The 21,753-nt window shown below is 54.2% G+C and overlaps 1 protein-coding gene across 2 annotated transcripts in view; it reads right to left on the bottom strand.

Moving 5' to 3' along the window:
* The window catches only part of HSF1 (heat shock transcription factor 1), a 73,742-nt gene that overhangs the window by 33,293 nt on the left and 18,696 nt on the right, over positions 1–21,753 (bottom strand). For both annotated transcript variants that reach the window (XM_064441938.1, XM_064441936.1), the window contains exons 2-4: positions 20,545–20,653; positions 14,727–14,863; positions 12,764–12,888 (exon numbers count right to left, since the gene is read on the bottom strand). In XM_064441938.1, the coding sequence (XP_064298008.1) occupies positions 12,764–12,888; positions 14,727–14,863; positions 20,545–20,653 (371 nt within the window). The remainder of the gene's footprint in view (positions 1–12,763; positions 12,889–14,726; positions 14,864–20,544; positions 20,654–21,753) is intronic.

Genomic DNA, 21,753 nt, shown 5'->3' with positions numbered 1-21,753 from the left:
GTGGAGGCCATGGTAGGAGAGTTAGTGTTTTGGCCCCAATCTCTGAACAGCTGGAGCCTGTGCAACCTTTGCACGGGAAGGCCATAAAACAACACATTACAATTGTCCAATTTAGAGGTCATAAAAGCGCGGACCACAGCCTCGGCGCAAGGCTGGAAGAGCCAAGGGTTCAGCCAACAAGACTCAAGCAGTGAGCACAAGAGTGAGGAACAGCACGCTTGCAATTAGGGACAGGCGAGAGCCGCAGCAGAGCGCAGAAACCCGGCCCTTCCTCCAGTAGCGCCGCAGCCTGGCCTGCGAGCGGCCACGTCCAGACACGCAGGCGTCCTTTTCCCTTCTGGCTCTTGGGAAAACTTCAGTTATGCACACGCAGTCTTCTTTCCATAAAATCAGGCTTAATGGTAACCGAGTTCCAGGAGCCTCATTTCCCTTCCCCTGCAAAAGCTCTTGCCACCTCCTTTTTGAAGTGGCAGATGCTCCAGCTGATGCTGTCGATAGCGCACCTGCACAAAGGCGAGCCGTCGTTTTGTTACCAGCGACCCCAGAAGGAGCAGCAGACTGGGCGGCCCATCGCCACCATCGCCTCGCTCTGAGCATGGCTGGCTTGTGGGAACAGCTGGTCCTTCGTCGTGCACAACCCAGGGACGGGGGCTCCGGCGGGGCTGAAGCCAGAGGGAATTGTTTGCTTAGATTACTGCAGCACACGAGACGGGACGATGGAAACCCTGTAAGAGAATACAGCTGCTACAGACCACTTCACCACCGGCACAGGCTGGGGGGGACCTGCTGGAGAGCGGCTCTGCTGAGAGGCCCTGGGGGTGCTGGGGGGCAGCGAGGTGACCCTGAGCCAGCACCGGGCCCTTGGGGCCAAGGGGGCCAGCGGTGTCCTGGGGGGCATGGAAAGGAGCGTGGCCAGCAGGGCGAGGGAGGTTCTCCTCCCCCTCTGCTCTGCCCCAGTGAGGCCACATCTGGGGGGCTGCGGCCAGTTCTGGGCCCCCCAGTTCAAGAAGGGCAGGGAGCTGCTGGAGCAAGGCCAGCGCAGAGCTGCCAAGGGGATCAGGGGCTGGAGCATCTCCCTTGTGAGGAAAGGCTGAGAGACCTGGGCTTGTTCAGCCGGGAGAAGAGAAGGCTGAGGGGGTCTCATCAATGCCTATAAATATCTGAAGGGTGGGTGTCAGGGGGATGGGGCCGGGCTCTTTTCAGCGGTGCCCAACGCCAGGCCAAGGGGCCACGGGCACAAGCTGGAACACGGGAAGCTCCCCCTGAACATGAGGACAAACCCCTTCCCTGTGCGGGTGCCCGAGCAGGGGCACAGGCTGCCCAGAGAGGCTGTGGGGTCCCTTCCCTGGAGACATTCACCCCCCGCCTGGACGCGGCCCTGTGCCCCTGCTCTGGGGGTGCCCGCTCCAGCAGGGGTGGGATGGGGTGAGCTCCAGGGGTCCCTCCCAGCCCCCACCAGTCTGGGATTATGTGAATGCCCGCTCCTGAGCTCCTGCAATCCCACCCCCGAGCGTGGGGAGCCTCTGCTCATAACCCCCCCAAGCAAGACATTGCTATGCTTCAAGATTTACTGCAGCTCTACAAGAAACCAGTGCCTTGACAGTGATGTCTCACTTCCAAATCCGAACCAGGAGTACATCATTACTTAACTCTGCTCGCTGCATTCTCACATATTTTGAAAAGGAAATTCAGCAACAAGGCAGAATTGTAATTCGTTATTTCCAGACAGGTACCAGTGAACTGCGAAGTAGAGCCCCCGCAAAACTGCTCGATACAGGTTCTCAGCAACAGCGCTGTAATTAATCCTAATACCACTTCTTTCAGTAGGAAACAGCCAGTTAATAACAGGCAGAACACCGCGGAGGAGGATGCAGGCCCTTGAGCAGGAATACACAGATGCTGTCCAGCTGCCCGACCCTATACAGTGCACAAAGAAAAAAGGCTCTTTCTATGCAGACAGACATCCATGGCTGCTCAGCTGCACACGGATGAGGCCCCTGAGGACAAGATGCTCCTCCATCTAGTTCTGATTCCAGCAGGCAGACCTGGTTCACAAGAGAATATAGATCACTACTGCCTCCAGAAGACTCTTCTGACAAAGAGGTTTGGCCACCCCGGCTGCGGACAGCAAAGGCACAGCCACGTTTCCTTGCTGACAGCAGAGTATCCCTTCCTTTTTTTGCCCACGAGCAGCAGAGAAAGCACCCAAGCTGTTCAGAGCGGCAGAAGGAAGGCTCCGCACGGTGACTAGACCACGCAGAGGTGCAGGAAGCTGCCTGCCCGCACGCTTTCCTGGAGCTCTGTAGGGCTTTGGGCAGGATGACACACGGGCCTCCTCTTTGCCAGCTGCCTCCGTCCTGTTACCACGGATGGATCTTCCTAATGGGCCACCCTCTCGCTCCCCAGCAGCTCTGGGCAGGAGCAGGGTGCGAAAGGAAGAGAAACAGGTTTTCACTGGAGAAGAAAAAAAAAAATCACATTTGTGGAAAAAAGCCTCGCATTTCTTGTAAGGAACCTGCTCCGCGCGGAGTTTGCCCTGAACAACCGGACCTGCAGGCGTGCACCGCGGCGACCGACGCCACGCGTCTCAGGCTGCAGCACCTCAGGCTTTCCGCGGCAGGCGGACACAGGCACGGTCGCCGCCTCTCGGCTCAGCACGCCTCCAGGCACCGTGTTTTAGCCTCCCGTTCCTCCTAAGTGCGGCACCCCCAGCGCTATTCCTCTCGCTCAGCCTCCGCGCGAGGCTTCCCTTCCCCACGGTACATCCATCTACGCTCGCTCGCTGCCCGCAGCGAACCTCCGCGTGTTCGCTGGCGCTGCTCTTTCCCAGCAAAGATGCTGCTCTTTCCCAGCAAAGATGTCCTTTAAAAAGAACCCCATATGTAAGAAGTAAAACGTTCCTTGCTATCGCTACCCTCACCGGCGCGGCTTGCTGGGCCAAAGCCAGCGGGGTCTCTGAAGCGCCTCGGATCACTGCTGGGTGCTGTCGAGAGGTAAGGGTCAAGTCTGCCTGTAAACTGACGCGTGTACAGAAAACAAAAAAAAGTTAAGGCTTGGTTCAGACTGCAGCGCAAGCTCGAGAAGCGGCACAGGAATTCCAGTCCCGGCTTGGGAGCCCGCGCCGTCCCCTCCTGCTCCGCGCCACCCTGCGCCGCTTGGCCAGGCTGCGGCAACGCGACGCGAGGTGTCGCGGGCTCATAAAGCAGGGTGCAAAACACGGAGAATACCTGGCCAGCGATTTCACAGAAGATCACCTTACAAATTTTACGTCCTTGCTCTACAGACTGGGCCTCATTTCCTCCACGCCAGGACAGACATGCGGAACAGACATGCGGAACAAAACAGTTGCGCGCTCGGAGCTATTGAGGAAAGGTGAAGAGAGAAGCAGGGCTGCGAAGTTCTGCCTAATTCTAAGCCTAGGACTAAAAGCCATGCAGTTACTCATCTCCCAGATGATTTTAGGCAGCTTTTAACCAGAGCACCTTACTGCCCGAAGGTGGGAGGGCTTCTGTTAATGAGGCTTTTCTGAGTACGGTGACTAAACTTGGACATCACCTAGCTGGCTTCGTTATGTCCTAGCTCAGCTCTTCTCTCACCTAACACTGATGGATTCAATCTTTTCAACAAATGTTCTAATGCAAACTCTATCCCCTTAGGTCAGTGTCAAATGATAATATATATGTTGCTTTTGGAACCCTGAAGCCATAAAGCAAGCTACACGGGTCAAAATTATTTGGTATGATTTACTGGGGGTTTGCATACGGTAAACTAATTCTGGTGAAGAGGAATTATACTGCAAAAGGCCAAGTCCTTGTGTCTGTTTAGATTTATTTTTGCCAAGAGAAATTTTAACTTTTAAATTCTGTTAGCAACTGGGGCCTTGTAAAAGCGGCGGGGCCTTGTAAACAGAGCCTGGTCAGGAGGAAGTGCTCTCAGCGTCCCATGGCGGAGCTTCACGCGCTGAGCCAAAGCGAACGCAATCCCTGAAGGAGACGCGGAGAAAACCGATAAAAACAGGTGCAGACACCACAGCTAGCTCGCTGCTTTCAACAATCTGTTTAAAATTAAACTTACGGATACACTCGGGCTCCCACCGGACTCGGGCAGAGCCGATGAATCACTGGGAAGCGACAGCCTCCCTGTCTCACCTTCCTGCCCCGCGCTTCGCCCGAGGGCAGCAGCGCCGGGAAAGCTGCAGGCGGGGGAGCGCCGAGCGCCGTCGCTGCTGGAGAGGCAGGCGGGCAGAGGTCTCCCTCCTCCCTACGAAAGAGCTCATCAGGACAAATATTTCCAAACCACGAGAAAATGCCTCCATTTCGAGCGCTGGTCTTTCCCCACGCAGCCAGCGCTCGGGCTCACTTCGTTACCCCCGTAAGGTCAGGGATTACTGCGACGCCTTCCCAGGGCGATGCCACGGCTGCACAGAAAGCCGTTCTCTACCGCCCCATTCCCGCAGGGGACGCATACAGATAGAAAAGTACAAGCCTTGTCCTCCCGAGCTGTTCTACAGCCCGAAAAGACGCGCGTGCTACCACACCTGAGGGTAAGCTAAAAGCCCCTCCTTGCAGAGCTGCGGGCCGCTCACGAGAGATGAGGAATCACAGAGAGACACCGACAGAGCTGGGAGGACATTACAGCCAGCGAAACGTCGCCGAGTGCCTGACAGCCAGCGCGGCACCCCCAGAGCCGGCTTTAATTGCAATTGTCGGTTTAAAATCTAAACAGTTCCAAGTTGAAAAGCCCAGAAGAAAACATTTGGCTTAGATGAGTCACTGCTTCAGAAGCTAAGAAAGCAGAACGGAAGCCAAAAGAAACTGCAGAAATTCTAGGTCAGTAACCTGCTCAAAACTGAGTGTAATTAATAACCACTCTTTGCACGAAGACGTCTCTGGAAGGCAACGGCCTCCCAGGTGAAGGGACGGAGTTCAAGCGGATCCCGTTCCCCCCTGCTGGAGCTGGGGTTCCTCTCCGTTCTCCCGCGGCGGTTTCTGATGACTTTCCGATTTTAAAACACTAAAAGATGAAAGCAACTGGAAACAGAGGAGCCGCTAACAGTAACGCTTCTAACACAAAACCTGGCATGTGAGGAAAAGCATACTGGCCGCTGGTAAATTAAGCATTTCGGCTACGCTGTGCCCTTTAACGTCAGTCACCGCGTTGGTAACTGTTCTAGCAAAGCCTCAGCACCGGGACGGAACTGCTGTCGGCGCTGCGGAGTGAAAAAGCCGTCCCTTCCAGCGCAATTCCCGCATATGGGCACAGAGGAGCGAGGGGAGATGTTGAGTAACCGATGCCCAGGCTGGGCAGCCGTCACGCTGACGCTGGGGGGACACAGAGCAGGAGTTGTGCCAGAGCCTTGGTGCCCCAGCTCCGACAAGGCTCGCGGCGGTAGCCGGGCACCTGTGCTCTTTGGGAAGAGCCGAGTGCTGGGACTCAGGCTCCTTCGGCCACCGCGACCCCCGAGGAGCCCGCGGGACCGCCAGGCTGCACAGCGACGGTTTCGAAGGATCGCTTCTGCACTGGGCTTGCGTGAGATGCCACGATGTAGAGAACAGGAGGATGAGGGGGATGTGTTGGGATAAGCTGTGTGAAGAAGTAGAGGACAAAACCAAACCCAAAATCCACGGCCTTGCTGTGGCTTATTTAATCTACACAGAACTGCCTGAAGAGGTTGGCTTCATATGCTCCGATACATTTCACTTCATGATAAACAGGGGAAAAAAGAATCAGCAAAAGAAGTCATTTTCAGATGGTTAATTAACTGAAAAGAGCAGCTGCGAATAAGAGGAGCATCACCAAGCACAGCGACGCGCTTTGCCTCGATCCAGATCCCCCTTTAGCTCGCTGGAGCGGACGAAAGCTCTGCTGCGGCGCCCGTGCCAGAACGAAAGGCGACTCCGTGTTCCTTTAGCAAGAGGCAAGGGAGCCTCAGGCTTTATGGTCCCCAGAATGAGAGGATCTGCTCTTTTTGCACATCTTTCTCCATGAGGTAACTAAAGGGCAAGGAAATCGTGATGCAACGCGACCCTCAGCTCCAAAAGCCAGGACGGCAGGAGGCTGCAAGGCGCGTTCGGATCTTCCCTGAAGCTCACGGCCATTTCAGACACTTGCTTCACCCGTAGCTTGCCTGCCTTTTTTTTTTTGTTTGTTTAAAGCATATCCAGAGACCCATTAAATACCTGGAAGAAGACAAGGGACTTCTGTTTTCCCGAAGCAAAACCCCTCACCCTAAAACTAACAACCCCCCCCAAATACGTCCGACTAAGAGCAGGGAAGTGCGGACGAAGCAAAGGTAAGCAGGTGAGATTCCCCTGTGCAGGGAAGCGATGCCCTCGCCCACCAAACCTCCGCCCCTCGGGAGCACGACCCAGCTCTGCCGAAGGAGCTGCTGACAAGGAAGAATAAATATTTTCACATCCACAGTTCAGTTTATCTACTTTCCATCATTTGCTGCCAGCGCTGGAGGCTGACGGCAAGCTATCCAGACGCGTGTTATTCCGTGGCAGCGGAGAGGAGTTTGTATTCCTTAGTCTTTCGGGCGGACTTTTAGAGCTAAACTGAGTCAATACGAGAAGGTTTGAGGAGGCCTGTTCGCAGCTGTGCAATAAAAAGACGTTTACTGTGAGCGTTATATTGGATGTGCCAAAGATGATATCCAATTCAAACCAGTAAACCCCCCCCCAAACAGCTTCCCCTCTACTGGCTTCAGCCCGTCTGCATTTCCAATGTGCTCCAAAGATCTTACTTCGACAGAGGACAAGCTGTGACCGTAAACTTTTTTTTACGCCAACAAAGCAGCTCGATATAAATTACACCCGGTGAGTTCAGCTAAAGCGAACCCTCTTCCCGCAATTCAAAATACGCCTTTAGATGGAAGAAAAAAAAGTAATTAAGAACGGGATGTTTCAGGCACAAAGACACAGCTTCATGCTTTGGCACCCCCATCCCTTCGGAGCCGACTGTCGCTGTCTCAGGTCACACGAAGCAGCTGTAATTTCCCACCGTAACCGCGCAGAGACACCTCACAGGACACTGCTGCGCTCGGCCTTGGTCGGCGATCAGAGCTCTTTGTTGGAGGAGCGCGACGGAGCGGATGAAGAACAGCTGGCCTACAGACCCTCCTTCAGCTATGACCTGCTGAAAACCCCTGGTTCCCACCGGTGCCTCCGCTCCAAAGGCGGCAGAATTTCCCGGGAGCGGCTCTCACGCTGTGGCTACGGCGCCGGTCTCCTCCGCAGCGGAGGAAGGCTACTCAGCTCCGAGTCCAGCACGGAGATCAAAGTCACGCTGACACCCAGCTCACGTCCGCGCCTGCTCGCATACCCCGTTCTAGGGGGGACAAAAGGCTTGGAGTTGGGTTCCTCAGAAACCTGTACGCTGGGGACAGGCCTATTGGCGACGGGGAAGAAGGGCGCTAGCAAGACACCAGGCACTGAAACCTTTCCGGAGCGTACTTTGTGGCATCAGGCTTTCAAGCCAAAAAAGCCCAGAGCACTGGGATCGTCTGGTCCGTAAAGCACAAGCCAAAGCACTCGCGTGAGCTCCTGCTTCGAGTCCAGGCGCTGCGCTGGAACGGAGAACCTGGAATTCGCACTTTCAGTGGTGAAGAAATCAACCAGTCTTCCACGTATTATTCAAATACTTCTTTTCGCTTAAGAGCACAGACCTTATTGCTAGTCTTATTTTATTGATTTTCACCTCTCTTACTGCACGAAACATACTCGAGCTACCGTTCCTCGGGCTGGAGCCTCCTCCCGAGGGGGCACCCCGGCATTCATTCACCTCCTCAGGAAGGAAGGCTGAGCTCCTCCGGTCACTCGTTACTCAGCAAGTTTTCTACCACTTGAGTCGTTCTGTTTCTGTTCCTGAAGTTTGCCCAACAATTCAACGTTCTGGCACTGCTGATACAAGACCCGGACACGCTCTGCTGGCTGCGGTCGGACCCGTGTCTTTAACAGAGCCAACAGTTAACCGAGATCTCCTCGTATAACCATGAGCATCAGACGAGGATCAATGCAGGACCTTTTGGTCCCATCACAAGCTCATTTTCACAGCTACCACTCTTTGTTCATAGTAACCTTGCACTCGGCCAAACCAAAATAGCCTCTTTTCACAGCAAAATGAACCTGTTCCTAAAGCACTGTTGAAGAAACTTCAGGTATTCAACTGAGCCCCCTGCACACGAACAGCCGCAAGGTCCTGCCCCTGGGGAGGAACAGCCCCCCGCACCAGCACAGGCTGGGGGGGACCTGCTGGGGAGCGGCTCTGCTGAGAGGCCCTGGGGGTGCTGGGGGGCAGCGAGGGGACCCTGAGCCAGCACCGGGCCCTTGGGGCCAAGGGGGCCAGCGGTTCCCTGGGGGGCATGGAAAGGAGTGGGGCCAGCAGGGCGAGGGAGGTTCTCCTCCCCCTCTGCTCTGCCCCAGTGAGGCCACATCTGGGGGGCTGCGGCCAGGTCTGGGCCCCCCAGTCCAAGAAGGGCAGGGAGCTGCTGGAGCAAGGCCAGCGCAGAGCTGCCAAGGGGATCAGGGGCTGGAGCATCTCCCTCGTGAGGAAAGGCTGAGAGACCTGGGCTTGTTCAGCCTGGAGAAGAGAAGGCTGAGGGGGGATCTCATCAATGCTTATAAATACCTGAAGGGCGGGTGTCAGGGGGATGGGGCCGGGCTCTTTTCAGCGGTGCCCAACGCCAGGCCAAGGGGCCACGGGCACAAGCTGGAACACGGGAAGCTCCCCCTGAACATGAGGACAAACCCCTTCCCTGTGCGGGTGCCAGAGCAGGGGCACAGGCTGCCCAGAGAGGCTGTGGGGTCCCTTCCCTGGAGACATTCACCCCCCGCCTGGACGCGGCCCTGTGCCCCTGCTCTGGGGGTGCCTGCTCACGCAGGGGGTGGGACGGGGTGAGCTCCAGGGGTCCCTCCCAGCCCCCACCAGTCTGGGATTCTGCGACTGCTCTGGCACCTGAACGCCCGGTGGTTGTTTCTGGAAGCTGGGGTGTTTAAGACCAGTGCAAGGAAGTTTGAACCACACTGTGTGTTTCTGTGTAGAAAAGCTTCAGGAGGTCACCATTACTAAACGTCTCCCTCAAAGAGCAACCTTTGACAAATGGGCTCTTCCTCAGTGAGGCCGAGCCCGTTGCAGCGTGAACAGGGTTTTCCTTCCCCAGTGCCCTGCACGCCGGCGGCCGCACAGCCCTCGCCGGACGTCTGCGTGAGGAGCTGGCAAAGCCGCGCGTCTGCGGACCTTCTGCATCACGGCTCAAGTCTCTCCCGTCTCGTGCGGACAGAAATGGTTCCTGTATTGAGCCACTAACGAACGTCAAGCCTTCACGCTGGGGGATTAAAAGCCACGGAATTTGCAAGGGAGACCTCTGCGCGCTTCGTGGTGCGGCTGAGGCAGGAATCCAACGGTGTAGCGAGTCACCGGGAAGCGGCAGCACAACAGGGACAGGCTGAAGGTCTTAATCCGCGCCGTTTCGCCTACGGAATGATCGTAGCTGCGCGGATGCCGGAGGAGGGCGGCTGCTGACATCGGTGTGGTGAAGGGGAAGGAGGGGAACCTGGAGTAACACTACTGTAGAGATGCAACGCGGTGTAAACCAGCAGGCCCTCAAGAACATTTAAAGAGCTTGGAAAGAAAACAAGCGACAATGATGAGACAAGAACCAGCTGATGCTCAGAAGCACGCCACAGATCCAGAACCAGAGAGACTAGCCTTAAGTGAGCGGGCTGTGCTGTTGTTCAAGAAGAGGAGAATTTTTAACCACAAGCTCCTGAGAAGACGACGTGAAAAATGGCTTGCAAACTCTGCCCTCCAGGAGAGGAACGGCAGCCCAGGTACAGGGATCCGGCACTAACAGTGGAGGTGGGGGAAACAAGAGATAATGAAATGCCGACCCAAAAGCTGCGTTTATCGAGAGACGCGGAGAACCTGCAGGAGTCCAAGGAAACCAGTGGCTGACGGCTGTGAAGGATGGAGAAGTAGCCAGGAAGAATGGGGCATATCCAACCCAGAAGAGGTTATTACGCTACTAGAAGCTACGGAGAGCTGGCAGCTGGGCGTCCTGACCCCGGGACTGCACAGCCCCTGCCTGGGTAAGCTCGGCTTACCCAGCTCGGCCCGGCAGCCGCCCGGCCCTGACGAGTGGTGGTCCCGTGCTCCCGGGCCTCCCGCCGAACCCGCCCCGCTCGCGGGTCTCCCGGTGCTTTCTGTCGCGCCGGGAATCGAAGCAGCCCTTGCGGCAGAGTAGCAGAGCCGCGGCGCGGCGGAGGGCGGCCGCCCTTCTGGGGAGCGGGGGCTGCCGGGCTGGCTCAGCCGGTACTGCGCTTCTCCCAGGCACGGCTCCCAAGAGGAGGGCCCGCTAACAGGCCGTTGCACAACATTCCAGTCGCACAAATCGCTTCGTTTTGATTGTCGTACAGCAGCCTATTTACCTGATAAGCTTTCAGAAAAAGTGCAAACCACATTTTTTTTATTAATTGGCTGATAACGATCTTCCTGAAGGGAGGGGGGAAGCTCTTCTGCTTTGAGAGAGGTTGTCTGCTCTCTGCTATTAGTCGAGCTCAAAGTACTGCTGTAGGCGCTCCACCTAGTGGTTTACAGACCATTTATAATTAATAATGCTAATGTTTGCTTTAGCGAGAGCCAACAGAGCAGCCAGAACGCAGCCTAGAGGCATATAATGCCTTTGCGAATGCTCTCATCCTTAACACAGGGGTAGAAGCCTCAAAACTTAACCTCAAAACGCGCCCCAGGACTGCGAAAGCCACGGAAATTTAGATGAGCACCATGTGCTGGGACCACAAGTCTGGCAGCTGGGTTTAAAGATGGCTCTTGGCGTCACTTATTCTCCCTGCGCCGGCCAGAAAGCAAACATGCAAAGGCAGGAGCCTCCCACGCGAACTTGCTGCGATAACGGCTGGGAGCTGAGCCGCCCAAGGACGCGACGCATCGCGGCGAGAGGCAAACGAACTGTTTTAGGCTGCTTTTCCAGGAAAGCAGAGAAAACAGCTTCCAGTCCAGGGACACACGAGTTTATCCCGTTGTGGAGTTAACAGCGGGCTCCCTACTGACAAGTCCTCCGGTACAAGGCTGGAGGACTAAGGAAGAGCTCATTTTGGGTTGGTTTTTAGGAAAGGCGTGCAGCCGGCTATGAGCACGTTGAGCAGGCTTTGTTAAGGTAGCTTTCTGGTCATTCAAGGCTGGCTGCACATGAGGTTTTCGCTCAAAGCCACGCTAGGCAAGTCACTTCGCTCACTTGAAAGGGAAAACAAAGAGCCGCCTCTGCTGCCCAGGGGCCCCGACGCTGCAGCATCGATAACGGTGCACAAACCTTTCACCTGCCGCCGTTTACCAACAGGTCAGAGGGACAATCTGCTTTTCTTTCTCCCCTCGCCAAGAGCCTGAGGAGAAGCACAGCCTAGACGTAAGGCTGGGCGCTCATACCTGGCGCAAACAGAAGAAGAGAATCACCTAGAATGACCTTGGAGAGGAAGCAGGGTCTCTCCCCACCCATGAACACCAGAGGTGCTAAAGTGATCTGCAAGCACAAGATGTAGTAATGAAAGGCACAAAAAGGGAAGCTTCGGAACACAGTGTGGAGGAAAGAGTTGAAGGGACAGGTTCACAGAGGAAAAAAATCGCCCACCCTGCCTTCCTGCCTCACCCAGCAAGAACGGAGCTGCTTGCTCCATTCCCCTTACGAACCACATTCCTCAGAAGCAATGGCAGAGGTGAAGCAGCTACGCACAAAATAAACTTCACAGGCACAAAATGAACTTCACTGATGTACGATTCAATCCACTTTGTGGAGAGGTACACGAGGGAAAAAACCAAACAGCTTTCGATCAAGATTTATAAAGGTGCCGAAGGGAATCAGACACCCCCCCCCCATTCAGCGGCCTCAGCAGGTACCTAAACTTAAAGGCAACTTTAAGTCTCAGCGCAAGTCTTAGACCTGGCAGATTCAGGCAGACCCTGCTGTCGGGGCGGGCAGCCAGGTCCTGGTGCACGGCTTAAACATCCGGATTAGGCGACATCAGCTAAATTCTGTACGACCACCATGGGAAAAAGTCACCTGAGGGTGAGCGACGACGCCCCGACCATCTCTAACGGTACGGCAGCATCTATCAGCGGGAGTCACGGTCACCCATTTCGCCTCCCAGCCCCACAGCAATACCGGGTGAGCGGTACCCGGCGGGAGTTTAACTGGGCGCAAGTCAGAAGTCAAGAGCCTGGTGGAAGAATACAGCATTAGAACAGAAGGACGGCAGACTTTATCCCAAATGACTCAAATACCCCGGTGCAGCATAAGGCAGGAGGGAAGAGCTGGGCTTTGTGGGAGGAAAGGAACAAAATCAATCACAAGCGACAAACCCAGTGCCACGCGTTGACTGAAATTTCCGACTGTAACCCCCAAGGCAGGGAAGGAAGATCTTGGGGCCTTCACAGCCCTTCCAACCGATACCGCAGAGCAGAGCTGTACTCCAAAGAAGCTCTGCGCTCTGTTTGGGGTGACAGGTCCACTTGCTGCCACACCGGGTCTTTAATGGGTTTTAGTCGCGTTCAGAAGGTCCCTCCACCACCCCCTCGTTGCCCTAAGCAGAAAGCCTCTCGAAGCCCAGGCTACACCGAGACAACGGGAAGCTGGATCAGAGAGCGAGCAAGCAGCATCTCTCCGGTGAGGTGTTAAAAATAACAACGTGCTCCGGAGAGAAATCACAGAGCAGACTCTCCTGCGTTTTCTGCCACCCCCTCCCCACATACATACTGCTTCATGGCTATCAGCTTGGAGTCCATGCTCTCCTGCTTTCCCTTCATCACCTGGATGTCGGTCAGTAGCTTGGTTACATTGTCTTGCCGAACCTTTATATCCTCATTCTTTATACCGGATACCTGCAGACAGAAAGGAAGATGTCAGTGATGTTTCCTTCCTACAGAATGGTTATTTAAGCTCCTAAGTTGACGCCGCAAACAATTCATCTCTCCCCGCCAGACCGCCCGCCGCATCCACGCCTGAGCGCGCTGCGTCAAGGGGCTAAAACCAGCCCCCGACAAAGGCGAGTTTTCTGCAAGCATATTGCTATTTGAAAACACCAAATTCTGTCACAGCCCCCCAAAAATCACCTTTTTGGATCAGAAATACAGCGCTCAGGTAAAAGGGAAGGCCTGCACAGGAGCCGTTGGCCTATGCAAACCTTCAGATGGCCAACAGACCGCGATGTTCTCATCTACGACAAGCCAAACCTAAAGCTTTGCAGCCACGGAGACCGGGGAGCACATTTGCACCAACGACAGGAAACAAACATCCTTCTCCCACGCTTTCAAAAGCCTCTGGTGCGTGCAGTGAGCTCAGTACCGGTCTTAGCAATTAAGGGAGTCACCAGCCGATCTGAGAAAGAAAATCGGGAGGAGAAGGGCGGGCGAGCTCGCTGGAGCAGAGGGGCCTGCAGGCGGAACGCTCTCTCCCAGCGACCCCTGAGCGGCAGCCGGTCGCTCGACATCCTCACCATTGCCACTACAAGCGTTAAAGCAGCTGAGACGATTCTGAGCAGATGATTTTATTTTTCTGATAAAATACTCACGAGAAACGACACCTAGGCATGTTTGACAAGAGCTGTACCATGTGAGAAGCCTATGAATCTGCCAACCATTACAGGGGTTAACACGTCTCACCTATTCAATAGCGGCTTCTCTCCACTTCACTTGCCAGCAGGTCGTATATCTTTAAGATCTCTTTACATCCTTCTAACGCGTTTGCCCACTGTGAAAATGTCTAGAGGGACTAAATGCCTCGGTGAAAATGGCACTTTCGGTTATTTGAGAGCACCCGGGGATAGACAGAAGAGCGAGCTACTCTCTCTACACGTTGCTTTGATTAATATTTGGAAAAGAATGACAAAACCACGTTTCTCCAGCCCGCACCTCAGGCCTAAAACAGCAGCCTGGGAAGTTCATAAGCATTTTTGGAGCTCCCGATATCGCCTGTTGCTATACCGTGTCTTCAGGACACGTACTGCAATTCTGTAGCTCAAGAAACGGGGGCAGTTGTAAAGCACGTCCATGAGTTTAAAGGGAAGATGCGCAAGTTTCTATCTGGGATACGTTAACACGTTTGAAATAATTCAGGTATCCCACCCTTCCTTCTCGCCCTTCCACTACGATATCTGACACATCTTCACGTGTCTGCGTGCGGACGCATTGCACGTACGTGTTTTTCATTCCTTAAGCATTTTCATTAGAGACTTGCAGCTCAACTAACGGTCACTCTCCCTCCTACTGAAAGGTACAGCTGCTCTTCAGTCTCTCCAGACGACACAGCAAACTAAACTCAAACAGATACTCCTTGTTTAGAAAACCAGGAAAAATATAGCCACCCTTTTTACTGAACTCCAAACCAATTTGGCCCGCAAGGCCAGAGTGCTGGCTGTTTTCTGTTGGCGGTGTGGGAGAGAGGGAAGGTCTCCAGCACTGTCACGAAGAACCTAATGCTGAAAACATTGCGAAAGAGACCCACGAACAAAGGGGCTGGTGCCAAGACCCTGGAGCCACTCATCAGCAGGACGGCGCTGCCGGTTGTACCTGGGCGAGAGGGCAGAGACAGCAAGAAGAGCTGCTGGCATAAACCAACGACGCCAACGTCCACCAACCCTCAGAGCACACCGATGCTTTTCACATTAATCCTCTGTTTTTTACACAGTTTATCCAGAGCAAGATCTGTTGTGTGAACTTACGCTGGTTACTTTCCTCTTGATGTTCTCCAGGAGGTGTTCCTGGCCTCGGATGAAGTATGGGTGCTGGAATTCAGTATCGTCTTTCTCTGGCTTCACCAATCCTCCCTGCTCAATGTGGACAACCTTTCGAAAGCCATCTGAAAATCAAAGGGTAGATAGTTGGAAAAAAGCTTAACAGGCTAAGTACGAACTTGAGAAAGCAGAAACTAGCACGGGTTACCCTTGTTCTCTTAAATACCCGGTGCTCTGTCACCGCGGTGTTCCTTTCTAACCGACCTCACCCTAAAAATGCCATGTGGAATGAGAAACCCTTCCTTAAAAGGACGCAGGCTTACGCTTATCCTCTCCGTACGGTCTGAATGGCCAACGGCTTGACACAGAGGGCTGTGAAGGGCAGGATCCACTTCTACATCCCAGAGTCATTTGAAAAACACTTTCTGGAGCTCTTGCAAGACCAACTTGTGCTGATGCCTGGCTGATAACATGGGCCAGCAAGAAGAAAGGCTGAAATTGCTGGAACTAAACCGAGAGTCTCAGATCAACCTCACCATTTCCTGATAAAAGCCCCTCATTCTCAGGGAAGCGTCCTGTTACACGAGTAACAAGCACCTTGCCGTGCCTTTTCAACGCAGAGCAAGGTAAGGAAAACAACGTATGTCAACACAACTTTTTTCAAGGATACCACCAAAGAGACTCAAACATCTAGTGCCGCGCTCCGGGCAATCCCAGAGGGCTTCCGTTGTATTTATTCAGGGCACAAAATGGTTTCTGAGAGCACCACGCGATGCAGCTGAAGCGCTGCTGCCCGTCATCCCGCGTACTAACGAAAACAGGAACACTCTGGAGACAAAACCACGCCGCGTCCCTCAGCACACACGGGAGAGGAGCTATCGCCGCGCCTGACCGAGCTCCCAAGCACCTCCGCTCTCCGTTTCAGTGCCTTCGCGCTGCAGCACGCGCTACCTTACCCTGCCGGCCCGCGCGGCGACTGCCGTAGCGGCACGCCTATAAAAACAGCCCGCGTGATCCTGAACCTGAGAACGGGGAGCAATTTTCTTACAGCAAAGGAGACCCCAAGGCACAGAAGGCAAATAAATGCCTTCCCAAAGGCTTCAGAGCCTTTCCAGAAGGCTCCTCCCCGAACGAGGCGCACAACGCAGCGCGGAGCTGACAAGCTCTGCGAACAGGACGAGCCGTCCTGAAGCAGGTGTTCAAGTGACCGATCCACTCACCCTTCCCTAAAGCCCCAGAGTCTTTTTCTTTTTTAAGAGTCTACTCCACCTTAAGAAATATAAGTCCCTATAGTTTTTCACGTTCTAGTGTCTGACGATCAAAACCATCCTGGCTCCAAACGGTTCCCCAGAACCGCTGCGACGAGCACCGCTTTCGTTACTCCCGCGGCAAGGCCACCCTCGGCGAGGGTGACGCTGCGACTGCCCCGCTGCGTGGGACAGGGCACGGCGCGCCGGGAGCGCTGCCCCAGCGGTCCGGGCAGAAGTTACGCGCCAAAGTCTTCAGAGGTACTTAAAACGGCTAAAAGCCGCTCGAGAACAGTGTAGCACATCAAAGTATTTTTGGATCTCAGCATTTCTGTAAACCACTAAGATAAATCAAGAGCGTTATTTAAGTTGCTCAGACCACAGCTGTGGTAAAAAAAAAACAACAACAAAGCTTCCTGCACTTGCAGCAGAAAGTGATTTAGGGAAATTACACGTTATTGTAGTGATATTCGCCAGTTTTGGGTTATTCAAGTGATCCTTAAAAGCGAAATGCCCCGGTCACGAAGCACAGACTGTGCCCCACAGCTATTCAAAGAGCTGGTGTTGAAAGGTAATGAAAATGTCATCCTTTCTAATAACATTGGAATGCTCTCTGCAGCCCACATCTGGAGCATTAAAGTTAATCCCCGATATAACCTCCACGTGAGAGGTGCATGAAAGGCATCCTTTATGTTGCTGCCTATCACAAGAGCCCGCAGCCGAAACGTGAGCGCAGATCCGTGTGCGCGGGGAGGAAGCCGAGCAGACTGCCGTGAAGCAACGTCTCTGGGCTAATCCCAGAGCGCTCCCGCGAGCTGGCAGGAAGAGCCGCTACAAGCGCGCCCATCAATCTCCGAGCGTTTCACAGGCAGGTCTCGATTTCCTTGCCCATCCAAAGGGCAAGAGGAGCATTAAGCAGCGTAAGTTTGGAAAACTGGGAAGCGGGGAGCACGGCGGAACAGAATGTTGCTCGATTAGTGGAGGGCAGGGGAGCAGTAGCACGGAGACACTCGGCCAGAAGAGCAACAGCTCTGGCCAGACCCGCACCGCGTGCTGAAGGACCCGACCTGCACCGCCAGCGCAGGTTCGCTTCGCTCCTACAGCCACCAGAGCAGGAGTAAAGGCGTCCCGAGACAACGCTTCCGCCGGGGCGTGCAGCAGATTAATCCCAGACTCCCGGGCTGGGAGGGAGCTCAGGGATCATCTAGTCCAGCCTTTCTGGGAAGAGCCCAGTCTGGACAAGACGGCCCAGCGCCCTGTCCAGCCGGCTCTTGAAAGCGTCCAGTGTGGTGGAAGTTACTTGTGTTTTGCCTGTGGGTGTGCCCACAAGGGTGACCAAGGCTCAGCACGCCCCGTGAAGCACCCACCGGTTCTGGGGAACTCCCCAACCCTCGCTCGGGCGTTCCATAGGGACCCACAGCCGGAAAGCTCGCTCAGAGGCGCTCTTGGCGTTACTGGACCATGCACCCAGCCAGGACAGAGCGCTTCAAGTTTCCCTGCAAACAGGTAAGACAATTATGCCAAAACACAAAGCGTTCGGAGAAAAATGCAACAACTGCACAGCTGTTCTGTAAACAAGCAAGTCCCGCTAACCTAAGGGCAGAAAATCAGGTTCCATTTCGGGTCTCTCCTCTACTACATGTGCTTTAGCAACCCCTGTTCTTCAAGCAAAGAGGACACGCAGGGCAGGGACACACTGAATTTACTGACAAGCCTGGACACGCGCCTGCCGCGCCTCCGGCTCTCAGATAAACTGAAAGCCTCGAACTGCCACCAACCACAAGCTAAGAAATAGCTCTTATAGTTCAAGTAAATCACAGTCTCTGTAACACAGATTGGGAAGAACAGGATCAATGTTGAAAACCAGATGAAGCCTAGAAAAAAAAGTTATAAACGCCTGAACACGGGAGTCACGTTTACGCGCTCCGTAGCGCGAGCGCGAAGCCTCCGTCGCCTCAGCGCTGCGCCACGCCGGCTGCCGCGGTGGCGTAGGAGGGATCCAAAAGTCTGGCCGAGGGCAGGAATTTTCTTTGGAGAGCCCGACTCTTGACGTCTTAAAAACCATCTCGGTTCCATTTCTGATCAGAACACTTCATTTTTTTTTTCCCAGATGTATTGAACCGCCTGGGGAAGGGGGTGTTAGAAGTTTCTGCCCTGTCTTAGCCTGGTCTTGGGAGCTTTATTGCCTCTTTCCCCCACCTTTTTAAACGAACACCTTATCACTCAGATGTGCTTTTGTCCGGTCACCTAATTCCGTTCCAGCTCTTCTAGCCCTGCTATTGAAAGGGGGAGCTGACACCCGGAATAACGTTATCCCCCTGCCCTTTTAACATTACATGCAGCGAGAGGGGCCAGACTGGACACTTGCTTTCTTCCTCTCACTCCCAGTTACAGGAGCGTCAGCTGGACAGGCAGCCTTTATTTGACAAGGTAATGCTCAGGCTGATCCTACTCCAAAGCGTTCCAGGACACGCAAGCACTAAAGGCACCTGCAGACACGTGCTTTGGAGGCAAACACCGCCCTCCTCCTCCCTCCGAACGCGAGTCGGGTGCGGCGACAGGAGAGACAAGAGACATGCAGCCAAGCTGCTGAGGGAGCCCGTCCCGCAGGGCGGCCTCCCACCGCCCGCAGCCAGGAGCTGAGCCTTCCTACCTGCCACGGAAACGAGCTGCTTCTCCTGCCCTCCAGCAAAAGGGACCGCAAGCGAGGCGAAAAGCGCCGATAAGCGACGCTCTGGAGGCGTCGGCCGTCCCGTGCCTCGTACACACGGGCAGCCCCACCACATCCTTGTTCTCCTGGCAGGACGTGGTGCTTTGGGCACACCTCTCCTCAGCTGCGATGGGAAATGGGGTATTCCCTAACCCTCCGGGAACTCCCGGTCCTTCGCAGAGACCTACGCGAGCAGGTGCCGCTTTTCACGTACGCACGTGCACAGGTAAAGGAAAAAACCCAAACAGAAAACCCCCAGAAGACAAGAAAAGGGCAGGTTAAACCAATTTAATTTTCTTCCGTGACAGAGGAGTGAGCTTGGTCAACAGACAAGCAACAGACATCTCAACCAAAGTGTGACGTCCTCGAAGCAGGAAAATCTGCGAGATGAAACTGATACAATGCGGGCGTAAAGCCAACAGAGAAAGCCTTATTTAGGGAGCAGTTAGCAAGAAATATTGTAGTGCTGTGTGTAAGCGTGGGCCCAGCCCTGTGCAGCACCTTCATTAACGGCACGAAGGACTGAATCGCGCACGTCGGCTGAACTGGCTGATAAAGCACAACTGGGAAGGGCTGCAAGTGCGCTGACAGAGACGACGGCAATTCAAAGCGATTTCGCCCAGAGGAATGAAAGTTGCTGCTGACAAATACAAGGTACAGCTCTGAGGCAGGAATAAACCCAAACAAATAAGGGAGGGCAAACCACTGGGCAGGGAGCGGCTGAAGAGAAGATGATCCGGAGGCTGTAGTGGGTTGTGAGCTGGACATAAAAGCCAACGTCACACTGCTGAGAAAAAGGCCAGTGCCACGATGGGATTTACACAAAAGCGTCACCTTTGAGACACACGAGTTACTCAGTTTGTTCCACCCAGTGACAGACCCAGCACTGGCCGCTGCTCTTCAAAGGGATGGAGCAAAGCCAGTTCAGAAAGGAATGCAAATGATTAAAGGCTGGAAAATAACCTACAAGAATTAAAAAACCAGACTATTTACTCTAAAAAAGAAAAAAAAGGACTGAGGAGAGGTATCAAGTTTTCAAAGACACAAAGGCCGATGCAACGGGAAAAGGGATAAATCTCTATTTCCACAGCAGGTAGGAGAAAAGTGGAGGATTTGAACTGTAGCCTGGAAGGTTTGGGTCAGGCACTCGGTAATCAACAACACTGCTTCACTGTCCTTACACTAATGAACTTAAGGAATCTTGATTACTGGAGGCTTGGAAAATATAGCTTAGATGCCAAGCCATCAGGAACAACAGAGGTAGCTGATCCTGCCTTGAAGCAGAGGATTGGACTAAAGGACTGTGAGGTCCCTCCAGCCTCGTTCTGCTACGATTCTATGGATTTTTTTTTTTTTAAATAATTGCTGTTTAGAAGAGGCAGTTCAGACCAAGCCTGCTCTACACGACACTGGCAGCAACAGCCCCTCAAGAAAGCGAGCAGGGAACGAGGGGCTGTGGCGTGCGGCGGCCCCGTCTCGCTGGAGGTGCTCCCGAGGAACCCCCTTCATGACGCAGGGCGGCCGAGTGCCACTGCCAGCGCTCCGATGGGCGAACACACGGAGAGCGTTCAGAACTCCTGCGCTAAGGATTAGGGAATATCGAGATAAAAGAAGCCTGAGAGCCTGGAGTTCTTTGTAGCTAGCAGAAGCTTTCAGTTCTGGAAGCTGTTATTCCCTTCAGCAGAGGCCGAGCTTAGAACTTGGCCCCCCAAAAGCGAGCGGTTGCAAAGGTAGCAAACGCTCCCAACCCAATGAAACGTCCCCTACGTTAAACCTGGGCAGAGGAGGGGAACCTTATTTCGGGACAAACTTTACTCTTTGCGCCCCGAGCTGCCCAGCAGATACTTACACATATTGAGCTGCCGGACAAAGCTGGCCATGTTGTTATGTTTGAAGTACTTTGGAAGCACCTCCTTGGCAAATTGGCCTTGGTCAAACACGTGGAAGCTGCTCCCGCTCTGTCAAAAAAACAAAGTGAAACAAAACGTTACCAACCACCGTTGCAGAGGAAGAGAGAAGCCCACCCGCCCCTTCAGTTCACAAATACCAATTCTGCGTCGCTGTGGGTGAGACCGGTTACGGCCCCACCGCTCGGAGCCCCTTCGCGGTAGCTAAGAAGGCAGTTTATTAGCTGTGTCTGAAGCTCTGGCCACCCACCCAACGCAAGCTCCCGTGAACACGGCCCAGAGGGACCTCAACTACACCCTTCAGCTCCTCAGGCAGTCGGTGCTTAGCAGGTCGCTGCGTCCCAGCTGAGCCGGGGTCGCTGCCCGCGGGAGTGCCCTTGGCCAGCGGGGGCTACGTCCCGTTTCCTTGCACTTGGCCCAGAAGAACGACGTGCACCCGTCGGTTATTGAGAACGGGAAGACAGCCGGTAACACTTCACTAGTGTGGAAGAACCAGCAGGGCACAACCCCCCCAGAGACTTGAAAAAACCACCCAGGGGGTTAAGCAGGCTACAAAGACTAAACCTCAATTTGCACAACTGCAAATCTACTAATTTCCCCCACTCGTCCCAATTAACTTGGTTCCGTACCTACAGCAACGGCCAACGATCTTCCGAGCAAAGGAAGACAACGAGGCCGGTCGGACTGTCAACCCCCACGACAACACCCACAAACAAACGAGGACAATTCCGTGCCCTGCCAGCCTCGGGCAGCTCGCCGTGCCCGCGCAGACGCGGCCCAGGGCAGCCGAAAGCAACGCGCGCTGCTGCGGGCAGGGCGAGAGCAACACGGACAAAGGGGTTGTAATTTTTCACCGCGACCGATATCTTCTACGTTTTAACATGTAATGAAGCATATTCTACACGTGCGTTTACAAGGTAGGAACAGGTAGGAGATGGGGGGGAGGCGTTGCTGCCCCTCTAAACCCTGAGGTAGTTCTGCTGTCGGATTCTGGAAAATGAGTTATCACCACCAGAACAGTGCGTGCCAACACTAACTAGTTATTTTGACTATTATAACTATCTTGACTAGCAGTCAGGATCGCATTTCAGCCGCTTCGCTTTCAGGTCTGCGGTGCCGTTTTATCAAGTATGGTTTCCATTCCCTTTCTG

Source organism: Phalacrocorax carbo, chromosome 2 (genome assembly GCF_963921805.1).
Source record: "Phalacrocorax carbo chromosome 2, bPhaCar2.1, whole genome shotgun sequence".
Lineage (NCBI taxonomy): Eukaryota > Metazoa > Chordata > Aves > Suliformes > Phalacrocoracidae > Phalacrocorax > Phalacrocorax carbo.
Note: the sequence above shows the minus strand (reverse complement) of the source record. Positions and strands in the feature narration are given on the sequence as shown.